The sequence below is a fragment of the Apostichopus japonicus genome, chromosome 6 (assembly GCF_037975245.1).
Source record: "Apostichopus japonicus isolate 1M-3 chromosome 6, ASM3797524v1, whole genome shotgun sequence".
Lineage (NCBI taxonomy): Eukaryota > Metazoa > Echinodermata > Holothuroidea > Aspidochirotida > Stichopodidae > Apostichopus > Apostichopus japonicus.
In genome coordinates this window covers 17,264,685-17,292,319 of record NC_092566.1, presented here as the reverse complement: position 1 = coordinate 17,292,319, position 27,635 = coordinate 17,264,685, and the positions used below count along the sequence as shown (strand labels likewise).

Below are 27,635 nucleotides of genomic sequence, written 5' to 3'. Positions count from 1 at the left end.
AAATATTTGTGAACATAAATTCCTATAGATTTCAGAGGATCAACAGAAATAACCGCAGGGTTGTTACATTAGTGACACAATTCGTACTCAGTCTTGCAAGTTCTGACACCATCAAAACGGCGTGAGATGTCTTATTTACGTTTAATCACTGGGAGCGATAACAAAAGTGCAGGAACTAACTGTATTTGCAAATGGTGAAATCTATATAACGATGTTAGACATCGGGTATATTACATTGTGATGTTATATTTTTCACAAATGACAAAGGTATCATCGGTTAAGGATAACATGTGCATTCTGGGATTTCTGGGGCATATTTATTTCGGTGTATTTTTGATCGCTATGCAATATAGTGCCCAATGAAAATCCGAGTAACGAGAGACTAAGAAATGAATCTTTTATCACCCAGTCCAGAGTCACATTACTTCAATACATGAATGTTCTAATAACCGATTTCACGAATATTTATTAGTTGTAAGTGTCTTTTAGCTTGGTTGGGTTCTTATTTAGAGCTGTACTACCTACCCCACATCGTATCGAAAGCCCGCACTTTAACAATGTCGAAGCGAAGAGATGATAAAACAAGAAGGTCTAGCAAGAAGAGAAAGGTAGCGCTCGTTGAGGAGTATGACAGCGACGATGAATATGGTGAGCATAACATTATAATTTTAATCCCTTAATTCGTGAATTATGCTTATTCCATTATGGCTTTACTCACACGTTCCAAGCCTATTGTGTATGGCCCATACATAGCCTACAGTATGCTTAGGCTAGGTTTAAGAATATACCTACCCAGGCTGTAGCCTAACGTAAAACCTTTACTTTAAAGCCATTATTTGGCTGATTAGTAGAGCTGGTTTGGTAGTAGTACTTTTGGTATGCCAAAACCCAAATCTGGGCACTGAACGTCGAATGTAGTGACATTAATAGCTACTTGGAGTGAGGTCACCAAGATACTATTTTGAAGTGTTTGTTGTAACAAAGTGGCTATTCTTACGACTAGGAGTACTATTTTTAAGACTAGGAGTAACAGTAATTTCCGGTTAGGGTTAGTGTTTAGGGTTAAGTTTAGGGTTACCCCTACTACATGCGCAGTTTCTTTATTTACTTTACTGCGCTTGAATTCGCCGATGTCGTAAGAATAGTTTATAAATAATTGTTACGACTAGTCGTAAGAATAGCCACGGCCTTGTTGTAAATCTCCAAAAACTTGATTGTACAAAATTAGATTGCCAAACCATAGCCTAGGCCTATATCAGGTAAATCGAATGGCCTGTCACTGTCCATACTTAATCACTAGTACAGAAAGTCAGAAAATCTTGATCTAAATATTTTGAAATAGCTAATCCTTCCAGCACTGTTAATATTTTTTTTCAGAACATGTCCGTGATCCTCAAGTCGATAAAAGCAGAAGCTGCCCTTACCTGGATACTATAAATAGGTGAGTATGTAATTATGTTTAATGAGGGTAATTGGTTGGGATTTCATGATGCCAAAAGAGTTAGTGATGGAAATGGCAGCCGATAAAATTGCTACTCTCAAAATATCCAATCGATGCTAAGTTACTCTACAGTTCCAAATTTTGTACTGATAATAGAAAAAACAATTAAATTCCCAGAAAAGTTTACATCGTGTTAGGAATATGTTTGTGGAGTTGGGGCTGACAGTAATAAACCTTCTCCCTTGCTGCCTCCAATTTCAACAGGTGTCTGTCATTATTCAGCTATTAATTTGTCAACAACTGGGAGATATTTGATGGTAGTGTCTTAAATTCACTTAGAACTGTTAACATGATTTGCCTAAATTCAATATTCTGTGAAAGGAAGAAAATTGCTGAATCTTAGGGCTTGGTATTTTAACTTTGATGTTATCTGAGATGAATCTTAGGTCTTGGTATTTTAACTTTAATGTTATCTGAGCAGTACCTGCATAGGACTTCTGCAGTCACTGGCTTGATTCCTAAAAATTTTACTCACAAATATCTTTGCTCTTTTGAAAAATAAATGTATAATCGTTAATTTATCTCTGCAGATCTGTTCTGGACTTTGACTTTGAGAAGCTCTGCTCTGTTTCACTTTCCCATCTGAATGTTTATGCCTGTTTAGTCTGTGGCAAATATTTTCAAGGTACAGTTAATAACCATTAACTTTTCATATAGCTTGGCTGTCTTTAACACTAGTTACCAGGCCGTGAGGCCCTACTTTCTTAGCTGATATCATCTGTTAGTACTGTCAAAAAATTTGAAAACCAGCTTTCAAGTAGCGGTAATTGGTGACTCTTTTTAGCGCTGCAGATCCACCCAAATTTTATACTGACAGTACTCTTGAATTTAAAATCTAGAATTTTGGTTACAAGATAAACATATAGTACTAGCCTTTGTAAAACATGTTGTGTTCAATTGTCTGCTCAAGCCTCTCTACATATATATATTTAAAGCCTAACATTGCGGTCATTCGGGATAGGATTGGCAAAGTTTTTGAAGAACATGTCACTAAAAGGTGAAAGGTAGTCACTGCATTAACTCTTGTTTTTTGTATCTTCTTGTTCACTGTTTTCCTTCTTCAGGAAGGGGCCAAAAGTCCCACGCTTACACTCACAGCGTGCAAATCAACCATCGTGTATTTCTTAACCTTCACACTCTGAAGTTTTATTGCCTGCCGGACAATTACCAGATCATCGACTCTTCACTTGAAGACATCACTGTGAGTAGGACACTGGAAAGAAAATTTCAATTTTCTTTAAAACTGATTCGTTTCAAATTGACAATGGCCAGTTTTTTGACATCCCCCCTCCCCCACGAATAAGACTTGTTGGAGTGATTCAGTTCCAGACGCTTAGAGTTATATCAACACTGGCTAATTTATTAATTTACATTTATATTCTGTAAACTTTTTGAATCTTGGATATATGCATGTACAGTATATATATATATTTTACTGCGAAATTATCAATTCCTCAGGTATATATATGTAATGAAATTTGTCCTAAGCCTGATATAAGTTTCTCTATTCCCTTTACTTGCAGTATGTATGTTGAATATTCAGTGTATGTTGAATATTCAGTATATGTAATTTACCACAAAATTATTAATTCCTCAGGTATATATATGTTATGAACTTCGTTCCTAACCCTGATATAAGTTTTTTCTGTTCTGGTTACTTGCAGTATGTACTGAAACCAACTTTCACACCGGAGTTGATTTCACAACTGAACACAAACGTCAAACTTTTCCGTGCTTACGACGGTACGACCTATCTCCCAGGTATCGTCGGTCTGAATAACATCAAGGCCAATGACTACTGCAACGTACTTCTTCACGTGAGTTTTATGGAGACGTTCATAATACTGAAAGAGCAGGGCTCTTTTCCATGGTACTGTACTATTCTTCTACAGAAGACCTATGGTTACAGAAGCTTTGAATACTATGGCTCTTATCTCTGGAACAAGTTACCAGACCACATTAGAACATGCTCTAAACTTTCTACTTTCAAAAGTCTACTTGAGACCCATCTTTCTACTTGTTCTTTTGTACATTAATTTGCTTTCTTTGTAAAGAGCCTTGAGCAGTGACTTTTGTCTACTGATTTGGCACTATATAAGTCTCATTTATCACTATTACTATTACAGTTTGTCTGCTATCAAGGGGACTTCCTGTGGAATGGTTAAACATGTTGTATAAAAGCAGTGTTTCTGTTAAAAGCATTTCATCCTTTTTCTCTTCACACAAGTCTTACTTTTAAATCCAAGGTAAACATTATTTTGCCTACAGTAAATATGTTTATGTAGCATTATAATGCCTTAAAAGGTATTAAGGAAACTACAAGGCCAGGTGGTATGTGTCTTGATCTCGTTGTCCATATATTACGATATCCAGATTATATATGTCCAGCTTGTACGATGATTCGACAAATACTGTACATGACGTGTGCGACGTGTTTGAAAGTTAAATTGGCCTGATGATAAATTTTGATTTTTAAATCAACATTTGGTATTCAAAACCTGTGGCAAGTTTGTCAGCAGAATAACCAGTTTTCCAGCCATTTTGTTTTCAAGAACAGCATTGTGGAACAGACTGAATATTAAATGTTTTGCAACAAAGGGATAAAATAAATTTTGATGTGTGCTTTTTGAAAATAATTTTATTGTAATATATTCATCAAAATTGTTGAAATTAAATTGTTACCGTATGTAAGTAAATGTCACATAATATGAAAATCACTCACTCAATCTCATCACAAGATCTTTTCGCTAATCCAAGGTCTCTTTTTTTTTATCTTCTCAAAATCTTACTCCTTTAATTACAGGCTTTTGTTCATGTAGTCGCTCTTAGGGATTACTTCCTTGAAGAACAAAACTACATCAACATCAAACTAAAACCTGGCATCATCATCGGTCTGTTAGCACAGAGGTTCGGCGAGCTCAATCGTAAGATGTGGAATCCCCGAAACTTCAAGGCCCACGTCAGTCCCCACGAGATGTTACAATCGGTGGTGCTGTGCAGTAAAAAACGTTTCCAGATAACAGAGCAAGGTGTGATACTTGTACCTAATCCCCCATTATGCATTCCATTATAAACTTAAACTAACTGGTCCCTCACTCTAAAAATTGTCTTTTGTTAAGTACTACTCTTTAGTAAAATAATCACATAATGATTATTTCAAATGCTTGCTAATGCCATAATAAAATCGCATAGCAAAAATAAGTCGTTGATTTCTTTTATATTCAAGATTCATTTAAAATATTAAATTAAAATAAGTCCAAAATTTGTCAATTTTCTTTTCCTATTTTATATTACTTTGAAAAGTGTCCAGCTTATAATGTGTTGATGATTAAATCAAATTCATTAATGGCTCATTCAATTACATTCCTTTGGTAAAAAAAATCTAGAGGAATGTCTTGGTTTGGTTAATCGCATTTGTATGTGAAGAAGTACTGATATGTTTAGAAATTTTTTCGAAGGCTTCCGTAAGTTTGCTAGTAGACGGTGACAAAATTTGCTGAATCGATGTAAAACAAGTTTCTACGACATAGGGAGTATCGAGCCAGCTTACTTTGGCTACTGTGTTTATCAGCGAAAAATTCTGCCGTGTCGCTTTAAAGTGGCTGTTTTTTTTCAAGAATCCAATGATTTTCTACGTTCAAGGATAGAACGTGACTGAACAGTCCCTCTCGAAATTTTTCAGGTGATCCGGTGGAGTTTCTGGCTTGGTTCCTCAACGCCTTGCACGCATCCCTGGGAGGCACAAAGAAGCGGAACAGTAGCGTGATCAGTCAAACGTTTCAGGGCCGGATGAAAGTCTACTCCAGGAAAGTGATCCCGCTGGATATATCAGAAGAGGAGGAGAGAAAGAAGTTAATGCAGACTGAAGAATTTAAAGGTAAAAATGCAATTAATACGCCTAATTTCGGGAAGTGCCATAAATTCATATGAAATTAATGAGAACTAGAAACTAGTATGCGTGTATAGACTTTTGACCTAAGCTGGCCATTGACTAAGCTGCCTCTTCCGTACCATACAGTTCACACATTTTACAACACGACTACCTTCCACTCATCGTTAGGCCTACGTTATGTTCAACGAGCTGTGTACACACGGCATTTCTGTCAGTCTTTGTTAGCATGGCGCTCACATAGGATTGAATCGTCCAGTGATATGCAGTGTGACAGTGATGAGAAGGACGTTAATATTTCACACAGCTTAAGGATGGTTTCGGGTACAAAATTAATTTTCATATTGTTCAATATTCTGAAAGAGATCTGCTATCATTCCATTTCATATTTCTATACCACTTTAATGTGTTTGGGAAATGGCCCTTTAAACATCTGAGTCTCATTGATTAAAGTGGCTGGACTACTTAGTCTAACACAGAGACCATGAGTTCAACTTCCTAGATGCAACACAAAACTTCAAAGGAAAAATTGAAAAGGGAAAAGAAGACTTTTGTGGCCCGAAATAGGATTTTTAATTTTTTTAAAAAAACCTTTCAAGCTTCTATGAAGTGTACAAGTAGAAGAACATGTTTTGGTTGCATCATTAAATTTGATAAGAGAATGGATTAACATTAACTAATTCAGCCTGAGGGTGTGGATGTTATCATCGTCAGGTAAGCCTTAAAGGAGCATTCCAGACATTCAGCATATTTTAAAAACTGAATTTCTTGAAAACTGGAATAGCTATAGAAACATTACTATCACTCAAAGTTTGTCTTTTTTTTTCATGGACTTCTACATATCTAGGCTGAAAAAATCTGCCGAAAAGTCACCCTTTTATGGAAAAAAGGCCAGGTATTTTAATTTATTTTTTAATTCTATAACTGAATGAAACACTTAAAGGGAAGTTGCATTGATGAACTATCATGTCTTCCTCTTGTATTCGTTACATTACAGAAACCAGTGTGGAGACTCCGTTTCTCTTTCTCACTTTGGACATTCCTCCGGCTCCCCTCTTTAAGGATGAACTCGAGCAGAATATCATCCCTCAAGTTCCTCTGAGTAGCCTGCTTTCCAAATTTGATGGAGTGACAGAAAAAGTAAGCGCTTCCATGACTCATCCATATTTTTTAAAAGTACATGAAATATATATGTTTTTTTTCAGTCAGTGACATTGCTTGATGTAAATACTTTTACTGTTTAGACAGAAAAGTGAAATTGAGGTAAAGAGAAAGCTCCTTTAATATTTTCCTGCATTTTGACATCTCGAGATACAATTCCTGAAAAGAACATACTTTTAGACCAGTTAATTTTACCTGATTGACTTTCTGATGGAATGAGAAAGCACCAGTGTGCAGATTTTAAGTATTATATTTAATTTAGGGGATGTAACAAAATTGATACAATAGGCTGAAATTGCCGTACTGGTCTTGATCTGGATCTGTGGCCCTCCAGTCCGGATTTTCAGAGTTTGAGTCCTTCACAGCAGAGATCCTTGTCCTGAACAACTGACTCCAAGTGGAATTAGAGTTCTTGAAACACACACTCAAGTCTCATATAAGGAATTATTTCAGGATTATCTTTTAGTTGAGAGGTGGTTTGTTAAAGCATTATCTGTCTTTATTTTCCACTTTACAGGAGTACAAGACGTACAAAGATTCAACAATCAAGAGATTTGAATTGACAAGGTTACCCCCTTATCTCATCATCTGCATCAAAAGATTCACCAAAAATACCTTCTTCGTCGAGAAAAACCGCACCATTGTCAACTTCCCCGTCAAGTAAGACCATCTCCTTAGTTTTAAAATTTGTTCTGTGGGATCCATCAAGTTGTTTCTCTATTTTAAGATATTTGAAGAGAGGCATGTTCATTTAAAGATGATATATATATATTTCAGACTGTTGTACTTGTAGTTCTCATAACAAGCCTATTACTTGAATATATGGGGATCTTCAATGTCTCGACTGAGGGCGCTGTTATAGTAGAGGGCGCTGTTACATCAGTAGTCATGATGCAAATGGTCTTTAATCTGTCTGCATGATCTCCAAAGATTTCTATGTGCTAGTTGTGAATATATACTGATATATACTGATATGGCAAAGCCCTCTGTTGATTTAAGGCATCGCCTGATGATCCTTACTGGTACAACACAACTGTCTTTGCTAACTACAACTGTCACCTTTGCAATGGTTTATCCGTGCATTCAATGTTGATATTATCCCATAGGGTGGTGTATTTAATGTTTCATATTTGACATGAATCATAACGTAACATTCCTTATATACCCCATAAAGAGACCACCCAAAGGAGACGATCAGATCATTATCATGGGAGGGTATGACACACCCTAGATCCTGCAATGACTCATTTTATTTATGAAGCAAATGTATAATTTTCAGCTTGTGAAAATCGTTTCATGGGTTCCACAGGGGCGGTACCCAAATTACGGCAATACATGACTAGTTCATTTAGCAAAGAATGCTTTAACATCTTTTTTAAGTGCTTATATTTCAGTATTTTACATTTTGACATAAATTACAATGAGTCATCCACCCAGAGGTTCATTCCATTTATACTCATCTGAATTGTAAGGCAGGCGCATACCCAAGGGGTGGGCAAAGGGGGCGACCACCCCTGAGCATAATTTTGTTATGATATCGCTAGTAATTTCAAAATAGAAAATGCTTAGATGCAACTAACAAGGCCTGGGAAGTGCCATTTTCAGCGATCTGGGAGGCTTTTTTGGTCAAAATTTTCTTGTACGATTCGCGCCAACTCATGGTGGCGCTACGATTAGATAGTTTGCCTACAAGCGTCGCCCCTCCCTTGGCAAATTCCTTGCTACACGCCTGATGTAAGGGCAATTCTTCAGCTGGTTGAATTTGTTCATACACATAGCAAGTCAGGCGTATATTGAGGCTATCGCCCTTTAATGGCCTTGTACTATGTCTTTCTCACTCCCAGTTGTTTTAACCGGGTATTGATATAGATAGCCCTCCATGGAGGATGTATACTCTATATCACAAAATGATATTTCCTGTAACGAGAGTCCTTAACATTTTACATAAAGCAAAGTATATGATCTTAGTATTACATTTCACATTCAGGTTGTACCCATAGGATGGGCAGACTTGACTGTAAGGGTGTATACACATTGGATATATGTTAGCATACACACTGGTTTAGCTCAGTTAATACTACAGTTCTCATGGGTCTTGCTGAAAACTGCTGGTACCAAAAGCAGCGGTAAAATTATATTGCAATGCATTACCTTAGTGCACTGAAATGGGATTCAAGAAAAAATTAGAGCTTATAAATTTCAGAAACAAACATCCTAATAAAAAATGAAACATTTCCTTGAAGAATTCATTCTTGCAAAGTACTAATGGTAGATATCTTGCTTATTAGGCAGTGCCATTGAATGTATTTGTGGCCATCCAAAGTATCCAAGTGAAGAGGCATCTGCATATTATATATGATTACCATATTGCTTTGTCATAGCTATACCCCAATGTGAAATTGGGTTTCAGATATGCAAGTATAATACTTCTGAATTGTAAGTTTCATGAAAAAAAGCCATTCAGGTTGTCTCCCACTTGCACATGTGGTTGCTTAGCATTGTAAAGATAATCACTTTCCAGGCCATTATTATTATAACTATCAAAATATTGCCGTTAATTCAATGTTTTTATGCCTTGTTTATTTGTGCACTGAAGAAATATTGACTTTAACCTATATGTGTTTTGTCAGAATATGGATTTTAACTTAATACTGTGATTTTTTTTCAATATAAATTTACTATATGAATGATGATTTTCTTTACCTTTACACAATGTTATTATTTTTTAAATTTGTAGAAACATCGACTTCAAAGATATGCTGTCTTCCGATCCAGCTGTGATTGCCAAACATCCTCATACGACCTATGACCTCATGGCCAATGTTGTGCATGATGGGGAGCCTGGATCTGGCAAGGGAACATACAGAGTCCATGTACTTCACCAGGTAATTGTCATGAGTTTTTTTTTGTCAAACGTTTGTGCTAACTTTACATCAACACAATCATGTTTGCTTTTCTGCCATCGATGCAATGTTGCAGTGAAAGGAATTTTGCAAGTCTTTCGTATGAGACAATCCAGTTAATATCCCAATTGTAATTTTGTATTATCACAATCTTTCTCTCGCCTCAATCGTCATAATTATCAGATAATTTGTCAGTCATCTCGAGTTTAAGAACATCTCTTTTTTTTCAACACTCAGGCCTCTCAGAAATGGTACGAGATACAAGACCTTCACGTGGCTGACGTTCTTCCACAGCTGATTACCCTATCAGAGGCTTACATCCAGGTAAGAACCCCAAAGACGTTGACCAAAACGACAGACGAACAATCATCCACAAAGTCTGTATTTCAGGCATGAGCTTGTTCCGCGAATTTGCGAAAATATCCGTGATTTATTTTCTATCTTGGGGACAAAAACTATTATCCTAACACACTGTAGCATACGTAAACTGGGACCTATACCGCAATTTTTGCAAAGTTTTTTTTTACCCCAGGCTCATCCCTGGTATTTACCCAACAGTTGCAGATACCATCAGTCTAAAGCTAGAAAATTCTTGCGTTGCATTCTATTCCACAGAGCCTTGATTATGTGGTGTAATTGTAACAGTAACTGGTGGGATGCATGCTATGTCTTCTTCCGTGCTTTGGATAGGCAACTCGTCTCTGCCAGTGTCGTTAGAAAATTAGATATGAGAATATCCCTTTTTAAGCATCTGTTGTGACAGTCATGAAAGAAACACTAAACTAAGCTGCTTTGTTGGAACCCCTGCATGGAATTGATGGTAAAGTTTACAAATGTAACCAGCTAAATTAAAATTAAGTTAGCAAAAAAACAAAAAACAAAAAGAAGTTAAAGTAGGCTTGAGCTGGTTACACAAATTGATTGTTATTGATATAAGTAAGAAACAGTCAATCAGTCCTGTTTTCATGAAACAGTAACATATTGGAAATTGTGTTGAGTTCAATATCCTTTTATCAATATTTTCATCATTTCAATATGACAGATATGGGAGCTGAAGAAAGATAACAATGTACAACCATCTAATGCGGGTGACAGCACAGGAAAAGTGAAATAACTGCAACCTAATGGACGTTGGATATTCCAACTAGAATCCAAAGGAGGTACGCAAGGGGTGTGAGCTAAGCCATGGGTGTGAGCTAATCCATGGGAGTGAGCTAATCCATGGGAGTGAGCTAAGGCTAAGGTGTCCTGAAGATGTATTATAATGAACAGTGTCATGCCCAGGGATTCCCTATGGGACGAGGGTCTAACTGACCCTGGAGGTAAAATTGAAATATGGACTTGTGGTTACTTGAAAACGTGTGCACGTTCTATCATCCACTGGTAACAACACTTCTTTACATGTCTGTCCTGGACTTTCAACATTACCTACAATTGTTTTATCATTTAAAACAAAGAGCAATATTTCTTTTTAAGGTAAAATTGGATTCAAACCATATCTATGATTAAATAACTCAGCAATTAACAGTTGTTGGGTGTCAGGATTCTCCTCATATCCTGTGTGCTGCATATAGGAAAACCATATCTAGGTTTGAATAACTCAGCAATTAACAGTTGTTGGGTGGGTGTCAGGATTCTCCTCATATCCTGTGTGCTGCATATAGGAAAACCATATCTAGGTTTGAATTACTCAGCAATTAACAGTTGTTGGGTGGGTGTCAGGATTCTCCTCATATCCTGTGTGCTGCATATAGGAAAACCATATCTAGGTTTGAATTACTCAGCAATTAACAGTTGTTGGGTGTCAGGATTCTCCTCATATCCTGTGTGCTGTATATAGGAAAACCATATCTAGGTTTGAATAACTCAGCAATTAACAGGTGTTGGTTGCAAGCAAAGATCCCTGTGGTTTTTTTTTCTAGGTAAGGATGGCTCGGCTTCAATGAAAGTGCAAACCACACCCCATAAACTTGATAAACTCTTGGATCAGCCTGTTTGACCAACAGAATGGTATCTTTAGCAGTTTATTTTTTATTTTATTTTGAGAATGGTATCTTGTTGAAGTTATTTGAATCCAGGTTTCTGACTTGAAAAATTGTCTGTAAAACATTAATTTCCTAAGAAACTTCTGTCTTAGCTTTTTAGCCCAATTAATTACACTGTTGGTATTAATTTTGTAAAATTTAGTGCAAACAGACAATAAAACAGAAGACAAAACACTTCTTCATTTATAATGCAAGTTTTCTGTTGTACATAGTTTCTCATGTTTGTTAATTTTTCTAAAAAAATTCCTTTTTTAGTCCTGTACCATTCGTGCTTACTGGTTGTGGACAACTTTGGTGGAAGAAAAACATTTTATTTTCCCTCAAGCTTCTTCTAATGTAGTTGAGTGTGCCTACCACATCTCCAATGATGTTTTTTTTTTTTTAATTTAAAAAACTCATTTAATCATTTCTGGTTATTCTTAACATTTCAAACTTCAAAAGTGTACGAGCACAAAATGTATATTTTGTGACTTCCCCCATCCCCCCCATCAAAAAATGGTTGTACCACTACCATAGCTGATATACTCAGAGCTAGCATTATACACTGGAGGGTGGGCAAGGGGCAGGGTGGGGAGGTGGCTGTCATTTGAGTCTCCTCCGCCCCTTTCTGGTAATCAGGATCTATGGTAAGCCTAGATTAAGGCAATGGAAATAGTCAAATACTACCATTTTATATAACTTGTAATATTTGTCAACTACCCATCATACTGTAGTGTTTTATAATAGGATACAAATGTTTCAATCACTTTTTTTTAATATAAACTTGGACATAAAAATTACAAATTGATTTTGTTCAATTTGAGGCTCGCACATGTATCTTTTTATTAAATTTTAATTGATTTATTTTCAGTTGATTTTGTTGTAGGATTTGAACTAAACATAAAACAGATATAGAGTATGTTTGACGTTTAGATAAGTACATTACCATCACAGACTTAAGCAATTATCACCAAGACTAAGAAATGGCATCTTAAAACGAATACATATGTTAGACTATATATATGGTCGACCATATGTATGGTAGACCGTATATATGAATCTACCATATATATGGTCGACCATCAATATGAATCTAAAATATATATGGTCGACCATATATAGGAATCTACCATATATATTATGGTTGATTCATACAATGTGATACAGGAGATGTGTTACTGTATAAGTCACAGCTTTGTTTGTCATGGATGTGCTCAACACATCATGACTAGGTTCCCTTTCTGGGGAATAAATAAAATACAGAGATAACCAAGTTTTTCACTCAGAAGGTATGAAATCATTGTATTTTGCCGTAAAACAAAGATCCGCTTTGCATATCAAATGATACTACATTAATAGAGTATAAATGTGATTGAATTATCAGATCGTCTCAATCAAGGAAAATTATCTTTCTTTTCATTCTCAAAGTAACAAGCTAAGAAAGAATAATATTTTCAAAACAAATCAAATAACGTACCATTGCAAACGAATATTTAATATTACATTTTACACTGCTTAAGTTGCGATAAAGTTAGACTGGTGACAACTAAAACTCGATCTCTGTTAAAAAATATCTGTCAAATTTTTAATCTATAGATACCTATACAGTAGGTCTACTTTCTTAGCTTTAATACTACACCTTTGAAAACCCTTTTATTTCTGCAAGTTTTTGCTTCCCTCCCCTTAACTTGATAGGCAGTTTAAAACAACTTTGATCAGTTTTCATCAAAATGTGACAATGTTCATGTGGTATGAATTCTTGACAGGAACAAATTATGTTTTTTGACATACACTGACTGGCAACACATGACTTGTCCCTTTACAAACGTTGAACATTATATATATGGTACTAAGAGGTTTACAAACGATACCAAGATGTAGATTTAAAAGGTCATTTACACAACACAGCTTTCCCCTTCCTCCCTCAACCCAACTCACTGCCTTCCCTCAATTCCCTCCACAGTAGTAACTCTTAAATCTCTTAAAGTGGAATGTGAATGTCTTGAAACAATTATGTAGGGCCCAAGAACCTACAATTACACAGAACTGGACCAGCCGAAGTGAATTTAATGCATTGAAAAATCCATGTTTGTTTAGACAGAAAATTATCTCCTGGCTCTAAGCAGGAAGTTGTGGCCAGTAGCTCTATGCTCCAAGACTTATTGCGGTTCATTAGCTGATTTATTGACAGTTGTATCTCTGTTCTGGGTTACCCCTATGGCTCAGTCCTGTTTAGTTCTTAGATTTTACATGGTTTACAATTAAGCTGCAATGAAATCAAGTTGTAGGGAACACAACATCCTACAGTAGATTAAATAAACCTCAAAACTTTAAATTAGTTTTGAATAGATTTTGAGAAAGGCAAATATGAAAGACATCTGAAATCTACTTTAGAAACTTAAACATGGAGTAGCCACTTTTGTTATCACTGCACAGATCTGTTACTGATATTGTGGGGTGGGGGTTGGGTGACCCAATTATTTGTACACCCTACATGACTTAGTCAGTATGGTATAAAGCTTACAACCCAATGCAAACTGCAGCTTCAAATAATGAAACATTGGCATGCTTTTAGCATGACCTTCCACAAGGCAAGCAAAAGGACACATTTTTGTTTAAAAAAAAAAAAAAATTTTTGTTAATAATAATAATCTTCAAATTGTAAAGCTTCTTCCCTAAATGATAATATCATATTCAGCTCATGACTCAAAACAATGCCAAAAAAAAGCAACCATATGTATAAAATGTTGACATTTTTAAACCTTTATAAAAAAGGTAGTTACACAAAATATGTCTATTTATTTATATTTTTATCTACATGCTAACATGACCAGGATTCAATTGGTAATCAGTGTAATTTTTGTGAAAATCTGTGTTTACAAATTCACCTGATGAGAAAGTGAAAGTGGCATTCGCTGAAATTTTAGTACCATCAAGTGCTGTTTCTAGTGATTCTCTTTCACTTTTCAGCATTAAATAGCTTATTGTTTACTGCAGATGTGTCAAAGTGAAACGGTCAATAAAAACGTCTCTCGTAGTTGGCAAGTTAAATATATAAAGTTTTAATAATGTAGAATTTATTTCAGTGTAAGGCACTGCAGTCAATCTACTGATTCACATATTCACTTAAAACCGGAACAAGGAAACCTCTACAATTTTTGAAATAATACTGTGATCATTAGAAGGCTTTGTAAAAATAAATGTTCTATGGTACATTAATGTGATTACAATGTATTCCACTAAAGGCCTTCCTAGATTTTTGCATAAGCATGCCTACCATGTATAGATGTATGTATGTATTTTAGATCCTCCTGCAAGCAGGAACTCACAAAGAAGCCTCATTGGCTTATCAAAGCCGCAAGTTGACCGAAGTCAGTCTCTTAGATTCATATTTAACGTCCATGTATATGAATTGTAAATTGTCAACAACTCTGTAACTGGACGACATATATTAATCTTGGAGTGCCTTGACCTCATGATTGAAAGGCACCGGCGTTAACCACTGAGCTAACACTCCACTTTAGATGTCCAGCATCATATGGGATTTACACCAAAAATAAATGTGAGTTGGAGCAAAAAAAAAACACATAGAAAACAAACCAACAAAGCAAAAAACAAACAAAAATGCAAGCAAGAGAAGCAAAATACAGAAGAAACCGTAAGAAACAAAACAGCTAAATAAAAGGATAGAGTAGGGTTATTGATAGTTTGCTAAAACAAAAATCAATTCCTTTTTTTGAACATTTGCCAGAATGCACACTGGTGATTATTAGAATTATGTTCTCTGAACAGACTCACAATGTACAAATAGACCTGAAACTTAATACAACAAAAAAACGTGATAAATTTGACAGTCTCTAAAAAGAGGCTGCATGAAAAAGGCCTGGGCTAGCACAATTGCACATGAATGACAAGCGTCAAAAAGATGTTGGGTAAAAGTCGCAGACAACATGTTTCCTTAAACCTTGTTAAAACTTAAAGGCATTGAAGACTCGCCCCAAACCGTGTGACGCGCTCTGAAAAAGTTAACTTTCCGTTGCTTGCAAATGACGTTTTCTTCTTTTCTCTACAAATAAATGCAGACAGTAATGAAAAGTGATACCTTGTTATCTTTTATGAAGACCTGAGATGTCCACGCTGCTATGTACACTATGTTGTGGGTATTGACCGTAGCTGTATGTATTGACCGTACACTAGTGTCTGATGACCGACGGTAGCAAGCTGTGTGTGTATTTTCTGGGATCGAATGTGGTGTCTAACACTTATGTTACACCTCATTCGAAACTAGGTCAGATTACCGGCATGTGCGCGAGTCTTCACACCCTTTAAACCATTCACTAGCAATGTTACACTGCAAAAGTTACAATCATTAAAGGCACCTTTCTGTCTTGTATATATACCAAGAGACACTCACAGGACTTCAGGAACTCTAGCTCATATGTAATTTACACCAGCTACGAGCTTCTTTAAAAATTTCATCTTGCCGGATGTTAAATCCCTTTACTCATTTATTCGCTCAATTTTTCAACTTTGGTATACAAGCTTTTTGTTCGTAAGAAAATTAAATTTCTGCCTTTCTCTCATATTTTTTTCTGGCTTTTTGATGTAGAGCCAAAAGCCTGGCAGGTTTGGCTTAATTGATGCAAAATGTGCAAAAGCTGTAAAATGTGATCAATTTAAGACCAGATTCATCATCTGAAACTGATTATCAGCAAATGCTTCAGCTGAACACCTAAGTACCTTCATAGCACAACTTAATTTTTAAAAACACAGTTATTTACACAGAGCTATATTTCAAAGTGAAATTCATATCAATTAATGGTATCTAAATATTTTCATTTCAGCTCACCTCTGTTTGCTAGTGTGTTTGTACCAAATATACACAAGGTAGATCACTATGGTTACAAACTGATCATGATTCTGTAATAATAAAAATAAAATAATAAAAAATAAAACAGCAAAAATATTGCATTGTGATCGAAGAACTAGAAGAGCATAATACAAGTTATTGCTGATAGCTGTACAACGAGTCATTTACTTAATCTTGGGCTTCAGAAATGAATTAATAACGTCTTTAACACAACTAAGCAAACAGTTACAAAAACCAGTATACTAATTTTGAAAAGTTACAAAATAAAACAGGGCTAGTAGAATCATGCAAAGTGGCTTGATGATTGTGTATTTAGACTTTTAAACCATGATATAATCAAACTGGAAGAATGTATATATATATATATATGTATATATATATATATATATATATATATATATATATATATATATATATATGTTTTTTGAGTGGGGGGGGGGGATAATTAGCTAGCATCATACTATATTTTATGCACTAATTGCATGCTAGTGTCTGAAATAAATGCAGCTGCACATGGTGAACATCTCTTTCTTTCAAATGACTGATTGTACTGCCCTGTGAAAAAAAAAAGAAAAAAAAAAGACTGAACATACAGATTATAGTTATATCTGAATATATACACTATATTTTTAAATAAACACACACTATATATACATGACAATCAGTAGCAAGAATTGGATACATTATTTCCTTGTAGCTGATAAACAAAACAAAGCAAAAGGAAATAAATAAAACTCATACACACCAACTTAACCGCATAGGTCACTTGCCGGTCATAGGCAACAGTAGCATAATATATTAACTAACTAAATAAACACCACAGCTGGGAAGCAAGTACAATATGTACAGTAGTGATATATTATGTAGCCTACTAGAATCAACAACAGAATAAAGTAAGAGCAAAAAGTGTCTGGGGTGAATAGCAGAATGAAACATCAGGGAATATTAGAAACTATACTATCTAAATGTACTATATAACTATATTATGGCTGTACTAAATAACTATACTATATAACTGACTATATAACTGTATACCACTGTACTTTTTACTACATAACTATACTATATAACTGTACTATAAATACTATATAACTATACTTTATGACTATACTATATAGTTATATTTTAACTATGTAACTGACTACATACTATACTATATAACTATATGCTATACAACTGTATTTTGTAACTCTACAATATTAACTATATTATATAAGTCTACTATATTTACTATACTAGGCCTATATACAACTTCTTTATAACTGTACTATATATAAACTGCTATATAACTATAGTTCTGTGCTATATTTAACTACTATATAACTATACTATATCTCTGTACTATATATAATTACTATATAACTATACTATATAACTGTAATAATTAACTATAGCCTACTATATATCTGTTATATATACTATACTATATAACTAAACTATATAACTGTAATATATAGTTCTATTAAACTACACTATATTGCTGTACTATATAACTGTTGTACTATATAACTGTATATAGAAACATGCACTTGAATGTAAGACAACAATATAGCACAAGTTATTATAATCCCAGTGACATAACTATACCTGTAAAGTCAGGACTTAATCTGCTCAGACACAGCTTTATTTTGAGTCCTCTTTACTTCTTCGTCTGTCGCGTGACCTGGAAAACAAGGAAAGTTTTTCTACATGAGCAAGGTCTCCAAAGTGTGGGGGCATAACATGAATTTTGTAATAAAAAATACACCGAGGTATGTTTTTATTCAAGTACAGTAACATTCATGAATCCAACAGGAAAGAGTTCACAGATGGAAATTTTATGAAATTTTGTAGACTGTTACACTTTAAAAAGCTCCACTGCTGATTGCAAAAGGCAAGAAATATAATTTGGCCAATCTTTAATGACATCATTTTCCAGACTAGTTCAGGGTATAATTTATCGACAAGATTTGAAGACTAAATTATTCCTTGAAGTTAATCAAAACTGCTCTTGCTTTTGTGGTACCTGGATCTATGAAGGTAGCTGGTGATCTATGGCATCATCTGGCCCTCTATGAAGGTTCCTGGATCTATGAAGGTACCTGGATCTGTGGAGGTACCTTGGCCTTCATGAAGGTACCTAGGGATCTATGAAGGTATCTGGATCTATGAAGGTACCTGGGGATCTATGAATGTACCTGGGGATCTATAAAGGTACCTGGGGATCTATGAGGTACCTGGGGATCTATGAATGTATCTGGATCTATGAAGGTACCCGGGGATCTATGAATGTACCTGGATCTATGAAGACGCTCTGAAGAACCTGTACTTCTTCTTCTTTGCCGATTGTTGGGCCGATTGTTGGGAAGATACGAACGTGGCAATCTCTCTCTTGATCTTAATTGGAAAGGAAAAGATCTAATATTGTTGAAATAAACTCTAGCAGGAGCATATTGTAGGTAGATAGTCCAGTGGAAGAAAGAAGAAGATTAGGAAGGAGGTGATAGAGGAGGGGAAAGGACTAGCTACACTGTAGTTGAATTGTTTGAAATGTTAGAATGCGTATAGCTTCATAGAAACATATTTCAACAATATCTGCAACACATTATATATATATACAGTACTTCCTCCCTGCCTATAATATCCTCGGTTAATACAGCCATAAACTGTACAGCCATAAACAGCTATAAAGTTGAAATTCAAACTTCTCCTCTATTGTGAGGTATCGATGGATGACTGATTCATTTATAATCATGATATCAAATGCTACATGGTAAGCCTTGAATTGCAGGGCAGTTGTTTTTGCTTGTAAGGTGACCCTGGTTTTGACCTCGATCTTTTTTGGCGACCCTCAGCATGGTGGGGGATCTAATGGCCGGTGGAAGGGCCAGGCCTACTGAGTGGATTGAGTTAAAGTTGTACCCTTCTCCTCCTCTTTGAGAAATTTTTATATGATTAAGCGGTCCTTATTGCATATTCCTTCCGAATTTTTAAGTCTGCAACGACACAGTGTGAGCATTTTGTATCGACCTTTTAGGTCTCCCAGCCAATCAAAGTACAGAGTTCTAAGCCTATGAGCTACTGAGAGATGTCATCTTCCCCATCAAGGACTGTTGCAAGCCTTGGGTGAACCATTTCCTAGCTGGGCACAGACTCAAACAATCCATTAATTTGAGGTCCCGGGGTGGTTCATTTGATTTATTACATTTGATTTTGATCGATCATTCATTCAATCAATCAAGCATTACAAATAGAGATAATGGCAAAAGCATCATAGTGAGAACATCAATACTGACATTAATGATACCAGATAGGTATATTACAACACAAAGAGTATAGGACATACTGTAGGAAGATAATTGAGAAGACTAAAAACTAAGTTTAACAAGAAGACTTGTGGAATAGAAGTCCCCGGAGAATAAGGAAATAAAGCATAGAAAACAAAACATGAGGTGTGGGAACTGAAAAAGGAAACAAAGGGGGACACACTGCACCCCCATCCACTCAAAGAACATGCATCCCCATCCACCCCACTCCTCGCACCCCCATCCACCCCACTCCTTGCACCCCCATCCACCCCACTACTCGCACCTCATCCACCCCACTCCTCGCACCCCCATCCACCCCACTACTCGCACCCCATCCACCCCTCCTTACACCCCACTACTCGCACCCCCATCCACCCCACTACTCGCACCCCATCCACCCCTCCTTACACCCCACTACTCGCACCCCTGTACAGCCCACTATTCGCACACATATCCACCCCACAATTTGCACAGTTAACGATCGGTCACAGATTTTCTTTTACCTTTCACTTACCTGGAGCGTAACCTTCTGCGAGGTGAGCGAGACCTCGACCTAATTAAGAGAGAACAAAAGTTTTGTGGGATCAAGTTGAAGGTTTGATATTTTACTTTGGTGGGAACATAGGTGCCTGATGTGGACACTACATTTCAGCAGCCAGCTGCATGCACCTTGATATTATAGCAAACCATCGATTGTTATCAACTCCCTGCTGGTAAGTTGGCATTTCTTGCTTTCAGCCTACAAAAACATTCTCCTATAGCAAGCATTTTTCATGTTTTGAAGAAGATGCATGCTAAAGCTAGCGTGGAAGTTTAATTGTGACAACTTCAGCCAAAACTATGATCCTAATGGGGTTTTATCATAAGATATTAATACTACTAAGTTAATATAGTCTTCCCTATACCTTACCACTCATATCTCCTAATCCATTTATCAGGGTCGAGAGCTAATCTCTTGATGACACAAATGGTTTTGATTTTTATTGATCATAATCTTCGATGATATGTAGATCTATGAAAGGTACCGTCACGTTCCGCACTGATCTAACAAATCACATTAATGCGTCACGAATAATTACCTCATGCAGTCTTGAATCGTGTGCAGCTGTGCCAGGTGCACATGGTCAGTTGTAAAGGGGTGAAGTGAGTCAATGAATTGGTTTGGTTCGGTCAAGACGAAGGAATGGTCAGGGATTGTCAGCTGCTGACTTGGATGGATATAGTGGTACCTATACAGTAATTAGTCTCAGTTTGGTAGAGAGAGGATCGAACAGCCGTTACGTTTGAGCAGGACGAATCGAATGATAGGGTCAGCCTTTGGCTTTCGGTTGACTCGGCTCTGGGATGATCTAGTTGTAAAAATGTTGTAACCCCCATCAAAGTCTGTATCAGAGATTGTACCATTGTAGTAATTCTCAGATTGTGAAGAGTCCATGCCCCTTAAATCAGTACAGTAGTAGCTGTGCCTAACACCAGTAATTTAGCAGTTGAGTTGGTAAAGCACTGTACATCGTTGACTGAAACTAAATCGGTTGTCTTTTTAGTACCGGAGAAGTAGTTTTGTGGTATCTTTCTGTTGTGACTGTGCTAGTTTTCTTACAATCATCACATATACCTTAAAAAATTGGTGCAATTAGGAGAAAGAGCACATGTCAACAAAATGATTACAGTAATGTCTGTACACGTCTATTTCAAAAAGAAATCTGTGGTAGAAGTGTGCATCATTTGATGTGAATTGCAGTTTGAACATTACGATCTTCCCTGCCTATAGCAAATACCACTAGAGTCCCCTATTTTTGTCCAAAACAGTGGAGATTTCATATCTACCCCCAGTTCAAAATGCCAGCCATACTGAATGCTTCTCTGCACAAATTCATGACTAAACACACCGTCCACTATTTCAGTAGTCGAGCTTAATTTGTCTTCACACAGGAAAGTAGTGCTGACCATGTGAGTACTTGTGTTTACAATCATACGGTGGCTGGTCAAATAATTAGATGCACTCAAGGATGAATCCCACTGGCAGTACTTGGGGTAGTTTATGCTATCATGTAACATTTTTTTAATGTTCGAGTGAACTTCAAGAGGACTGTTTTTCAATAAGCAGGCTTGCACTGTCATGAATGGTGGTCAGTGTAGGAACATTCACAAGAGGTGCACTCACGGCACTGAATGAGAATCTGGCAGTTGGCAACTAATTACCAAACCACAAGACCAAATACATGGTTTGTAAAATAATAAATTATTCATGGCATTTACATTTCAAATGAGAATATTTTGCAATATATTTGCCATTCTGCAGGTTTTGACCATTGTCGAAGTCACATTAATCAGTAGGCATTGAAGAATGTAGACGTATTTACAAGGTTTCATACTTTGCTGTTGACGACAAATGAACTTTGACCTTTTAAAGTCAACTCAATAAGGTGGAGGATATACTACTCTACAAACCAACAAAAAGTAATTTGAATTTCATGCTTCATGATTGGAGTCATTGTGTTGAGACCAAGGGCGTAGGAACCGGGGGGGCTGGGGGCGCCAGCCCCGCCAGTGAAAAATATGGGGGGCGGAAGTATCATTCCGCCCCCCCCCGCTTGGCAAGTCAGAAAACCCCTTTTTCATTTCCAAATGAGAAAAAAATCTCATTTGGAGCACCAAATTGCATCTAAGGCCAGGTGAAAATGCAAAAATTTTTAAAAAATGGAGTGGGAATTGAAGTGTGCTATATTGCACCAAATTGCACCTGAGGCCACCTGGAAATGCCCAAAAAAATCCAAAGGGGAGGGGGACACCCCCTCCCCTTAGACCCCTTCCCCAGGTCGGCCATCAGTCTTCAGCCCCCCCACTCAAAAGTACCTTCCTACGCCACTGGTTGAGACGGCTTTCAGATTTGGATATCTGTTGACCTCAAATGACCTTTGAACTCCAGAGAAGCGAACAGATGTCTAGCATGCATTATTAAAAGGTGGATCAACATATGAAGGGTGTACTTTAACTTTTGGAGTCATGGGAATTCACAAGAGGTACTTTGACCTCTGTGGAATGAAAACCATCCATGCATGCTGCAAGATTCATAAACCTTTCAAAATAAATATGAACAGTATGTATGAATAAGTACTACAAAGCATGCTTAACTGTGTGATATGTCTATGTACATGCATGTAGGTCTGTTACATTAATACAACTTACAGTACTTAGCAAATATCTTGCTTCTTGATTGCATCACTCACCTCCTGTTACGTTGTCGTGGAACATAACTTATCTTTGGGGCAGGCCCTGGGTAGGGCCTGGCAAACTCCACACGAATGCGCTTTCCACAAACTCGTCTAAAAGTAACAAATGTGACAAAAATTGACATGGCACATTAAATCACGGAAAAGAAGATCATGTCGAGAGAAGAAACTTCTAGGCCGGATCACATTAATATACAGAATATTGATATACAGAAACACATCAAGCATGTATGTTGTTCATTCAATATGGACGTTTTCATCATCATTCTTGAAACAAAGAACCACCAAAACATGCAGATCTCATAATCCCACCCGTCATGGGGGTCAAAATCTACATAATTAATTCCTGGAAATTAAAAAAAAAAAATGATTGCCTTATCGTGCAGATGCATGCTGTTGTACTTGTACTGTTGTACTATATATATATATATATATATATATATATATATATATACTGTACCTGCCGTGAAGACTTCTCACAGCCTCTTCTGCATCCGCCTTCTGTTTATAGACCACGTAGGCAAAGCCTGGAGGATTCCTGATGGAAGATTAAAAAATAATTTAAATTTTCCGTTTATTTAATGCAGAACCTATAGAATATCATCACTATCAGCTGATGATCCGATCCAATCTACAGTGCGCTTTTACAAAAGTAAAAAAGTATTAAAGTAAAAAAGTATAAAAGTAAAAAATCAAAGTATAAAAAATTAGTGGCTAATATATATATGACTATTGTTTGCAGTTTTCTTGGATATATAGGTTGATAAATCTAGAGTCTATCAGTAGTAAAAAGGTCTCAAAATGAATAAGTCTGACACATGTAGATTATACTGACACAATATGATTAATATGCATGCAGCTACTTCTTAGAGGAATGAATTTTTGCATAATATACTTTATAATAGCATACACTGGAGAAGTAAGGGCCCAATTGTAACTGGCAAAGTTCATCTTACACATTATAAATTACTTTTTGCTGGTAAACTAATATTCATGAACATTATCAATATCTTCTTGACTTCTCTTTGTGTAAATACTTTGATTTTGATACTGTATTAAACTGGCTGTTTCAATAGCTAATTTCATTAAACTTAAATAAATATAAAAATTTAATAAATTAATTAATTACAGTGTAAAAATTTGGTACAGTGCGCCACCAGGTTCTTTGATACAATCTTTTAAATTTTGTTACTTTTGAAACTTGATCTACTATACCGCCGTGGCTATGGAACTTCTCTAGTCTGTTGCCACTCATATCCAAAACCACTCATAATTGTTTCTATTACAAATCAACGACTTAAAATGATCATCTCTCTTGTAGTTGCATCGATCCATCAAACGATTTGCCGTCCCCCCAAAAAATGCCGACTATTTGTCACCTCTTGTTAAAACAAATGTGTATAATATATACTATTGTTTTAAAAGACTCATAATAAATAACAGGACACAGGTGTGTTTACGCAATTATGTTTACATCCCACAAACCTAGTCAAACTTTAAGGACCTTCTGTATCTTAAATTAAACAGGTACGTCTGTTTACTTACCAATCATTCAAATTATCAACGGCAGCTTTGATTCCAGGTAATATGTATACTGTACAGTAAATAGTTCTTCTGCTTCTATCACGATAACTCTAATGATATGTGGCTACAATATGTGACAATTATCGGGCTGCTCCTGCTACTGTACGATTTAAGGGAAGTATTTTAAATGTACATTCCAATACAGAAAAGTTTGTGTCCCACACATTAAATTAACTACAAAGTACACATCTATGCTTTATGATATTTTCATTGGCAAACCATGCAAGTTCATGACTAATTTCATTGTTCCTGCTGCAATATCAAGAACCACCCCCATCCCCCCACCCCCCGCTGACACATGTTTCAAATCACACCAGGGGCGAGAGATTTGGAGGAGACTGGAGTTACAATATATACTAATATGTCTAGTATTTATTGAAATTGCTGCCTATGTTGGCACTGCCCAATATACCTGGATGCACATCATTGTGGTGTAAATTTAATGGGGTGAGCCTTGACCCCCCCCCCCCCAGCAACTCTTAATGAGTGCCCGGAATCTTGATCAAACAAGGTACTGTTTTTGTAGGTTCATTGTGTTCCGGTTCTTTTATCTTGCCATCAAGACATGGTCAACGGTGGCCTACGAATAGACCTAGCTAGTATACAGTATGTATGTGATGTAACCAAATTTTAGTAACAGGTTCAATTATGCATAATGTCAGCTTCATTTAAGTTTATAAGTTGACACAGCTGCAAAGTTACTATAATATTATGTCAATGTGTAGTTAAATGGCAAAACTAATTGTATTTGAGTGAACAATAACTATACAAATTGACATGGATACTTTAAGCAAAGTATCCTAGTAAATAGGGCTTGAATATATATAGCTACTGAACATAAAGGATTTGTGTAATGCCTGGACGGTTTAATACTCTGTTGTGTGTACATTGCATAATAAAGTGTAAACATATACTGCTAATGGTTTAATATATATTTTAACAGTACTGTACTATTGATACGTACAGTACTGTAGATAATGTACTGTACTGTAGTACAGCTACTTGCAACTTGCTTAGTACTGCAGTTTGGAAAACCCTACCACTGTATGGATAGGATTTTTAATATGTAAAGTAAGTACAGTATAGTGTGTTAGCTTCACAGAGATCTACACTACTATACTGAGTACATATGCCGGTCAGTGGCATAAATTTGTTCTCAGTCTTTATGTAACCATAGAAAACTTGGTGTTGAATATTACCCATAGCATACAATTATGGCCATGCATATTAAAGATATTAACTAAGATACTGGAAGGGACATATATTTGCTTTGATGCAATGTAAAGTATGATATTATATCCAATATCTCATTCACACTAGCTCTCAGTCTCATACTGTATTTAAAATGGCCATTGATTCCATTTTGTGAGCACTGCTGAAATAGCTAGTACTTAAGTTCTACTTATCACTGATTTTTCACTCTTGCTTGGTCCATTGTCTTTTAATATCTACATAAGAATTACAGTCACAAACTAAGATCATAGATATAAATATTTATATTGCGGAAATGGAGAAAGATGACATTGGGCTTGAATCAATTTACCACTGAAGGTCTACAGAGAGGTTGTTTTTACATTCACTTTATGAATAATTCAGATTTCTAAATATTAATACTATGACACTTGAAGATTGTGACAAATTTAGAATGTGAAAAAAAAAAAGATCTAACCTAGGCTAAGGCCAAATACACAAACTTGTGACTCCATCTTTATTGCATTAGCCACTGTAGCTATAACTATAAGAAGCACAGATACACTGAAATCTTTGAACATGTATCCTAACCTTGATCTACAAAATGTACTTACTTGGGCATAGCCTAGGCCTACTATCCCCAGTGCCACAATGCAATAATGTTAAGGGCTCTCTGGATTATTCCCAGATTATGAATACTATTGTTAGTTATTACCTGAGCCTAGCCTAGATACCGTAGATCACTGGTGTAGACCTAACAGTACCACTAGCAGGTGGGGCTAAATATGTTACACAGTGCCTGCGTCTGAATGCTTAAGGAAGTGTGCAGGTAAGTAAGCCTAACTTAAATTAACGTAACATAAAGTTAGGATAGGCCTAATCCAACTTAAGTTAGGGATTGCTTATGCCTAATTAACATAGAAATCCTAATATGAGTGACAAAGCTGAATATTATTTAACTTTTCAGAGTTAGTCTAACGTACACTAGTATTAATACTAGTATCAAAAGGTGTGAACTGTGCTAATTATGGTCTTGAGGCAGGTATACTTGAATTAGCTTTGGCAAGCTTTATTTGTGATCTTGTCCGGTAGTATCCACGTGCAAGTTATTGCAAGTTAAGTGCAAGCTGAATTCATTGACGAGCACTAACAGTAAAAAACTGTGCGTAGACTACGCTGTGTACAACGACTGCATTAACTTATCACAGTACTGGAACTAACAAGTAACATTAGACGCCTCATCACGTTCCTAAATTGAACATATTGTTATATCCAGCTGGCTAATGATTAAGAGAACAAACCTTGCAACCCAAATGTCGATCAAAGGACCGAACCGGTCAAATTCTGTCTCCAGATCATACTTTCCGACTCTTTCACCTATGTTTCCAATAAATAGTCGATATCCATTAAACGACCGGTCATATTGTGGGTAGCGCGACATACCAGATCAACTGTCTGTCGAAGTTGGAAGTAACACGGAAGTAACATCTACATCAACAGCAACCACAGAGCAAGTTGAATATGAATAATGATTAATGAAAAGCACATTGAATTACTGTTTCACATAATTAAATAATATGACACATATTGCTTTTCGACATCTGTGACGGCAAATACCTTCAAACCCGTTTTGTTCTACCTGCTTTAACAAACAAATTTCCAAATTTTCACTTTACAAATAACACACAGGCTTGGCCTTTCGTTGAAAACTGGAACTCAATATTGCTTTCCCGTCCTACGGTGGCCTTATCCAATCATTATCCAATAAAGAGTTTATCAGGACTTCAAGACAAAAACAAATAACAAATTCGTAACAAGAAGTCCACCTTTCTAGAACTTAAGAAATCGTTATGTGGGTATCCTTATTGTATTGAAGCCCGTTGTATAACCAAGTCAAACGGAAATAAGTGAAAACAAATTTGTATTTATATTATTTACTTTTAATGTCGAGAGTAGACCACCGTATTATTTTGCACAACGCTGACCAGGCCA

The 27,635-nt window shown here is 36.1% G+C and overlaps 2 protein-coding genes across 3 annotated transcripts; one reads left to right on the top strand and one right to left on the bottom strand.

Moving 5' to 3' along the window:
• The first annotated feature begins 452 nt into the window (after positions 1-452).
• LOC139969167 (ubiquitin carboxyl-terminal hydrolase 39-like) lies at positions 453-11,673 on the top strand. The gene is made up of 12 exons (XM_071974009.1): positions 453-648; positions 1,378-1,441; positions 2,032-2,126; positions 2,566-2,702; positions 3,166-3,318; positions 4,305-4,530; positions 5,184-5,378; positions 6,388-6,530; positions 7,069-7,211; positions 9,289-9,436; positions 9,692-9,778; positions 10,497-11,673. Exons 1-12 carry the CDS (start codon positions 558-560, stop codon positions 10,566-10,568), a joined length of 1,554 nt encoding a protein of 517 aa, XP_071830110.1. The 5' UTR covers positions 453-557; the 3' UTR covers positions 10,569-11,673.
• Positions 11,674-14,098: 2,425 nt separating this feature from the next.
• Positions 14,099-27,554, bottom strand: LOC139969170 (RNA-binding protein 1-like). Of its 2 annotated transcripts, XM_071974013.1 has the most exons (7): positions 26,945-27,387; positions 23,329-23,406; positions 22,866-22,961; positions 20,150-20,188; positions 18,623-18,724; positions 17,936-18,011; positions 14,099-16,903 (listed from the first exon to the last, which is right to left on the bottom strand). In XM_071974013.1, the coding sequence occupies exons 1-6, from the start codon at positions 27,082-27,084 to the stop codon at positions 17,972-17,974; spliced, it is 495 nt and encodes a 164-aa protein (XP_071830114.1). In that variant the 5' UTR covers positions 27,085-27,387; the 3' UTR covers positions 14,099-16,903; positions 17,936-17,971. The 2 variants fall into 2 exon arrangements, 1 of the variants encoding a protein (XP_071830114.1); XR_011793663.1 differs by lacking the exons at positions 14,099-16,903; positions 17,936-18,011 and adding an exon at positions 20,715-20,984 and having other exon boundaries at positions 18,625-18,724; positions 26,945-27,554.
• Between the last annotated feature and the right edge of the window lie 81 nt (positions 27,555-27,635).

What these genes read in the sequence shown, in the direction of transcription:
- LOC139969167 (XM_071974009.1), top strand. Translation starts at nt 558, where the DNA reads ATGTCGAAGCGAAGAGATGATAAAACAAGAAGGTCTAGCAAGAAGAGA. An exon ending in TACCTGGATACTATAAATAG is followed by an intron (nt 1,442 to 2,031) that starts GTGAGTATGTAA and finishes TTATCTCTGCAG; the next exon opens with ATCTGTTCTGGACTTTGACT. An exon ending in TATCAGAGGCTTACATCCAG is followed by an intron (nt 9,779 to 10,496) that starts GTAAGAACCCCA and finishes TCAATATGACAG; the next exon opens with ATATGGGAGCTGAAGAAAGA.
- LOC139969170 (XM_071974013.1), bottom strand. Translation starts at nt 27,084, where the DNA reads ATGTCGCGCTACCCACAATATGACCGGTCGTTTAATGGATATCGACTA. An exon ending in ATCGACATTTGGGTTGCAAG is followed by an intron (nt 23,407 to 26,944) that starts GTTTGTTCTCTT and finishes ATCTTCCATCAG; the next exon opens with GAATCCTCCAGGCTTTGCCT. An exon ending in GTGAGAAGTCTTCACGGCAG is followed by an intron (nt 22,962 to 23,328) that starts GTACAGTATATA and finishes TGTTACTTTTAG; the next exon opens with ACGAGTTTGTGGAAAGCGCA.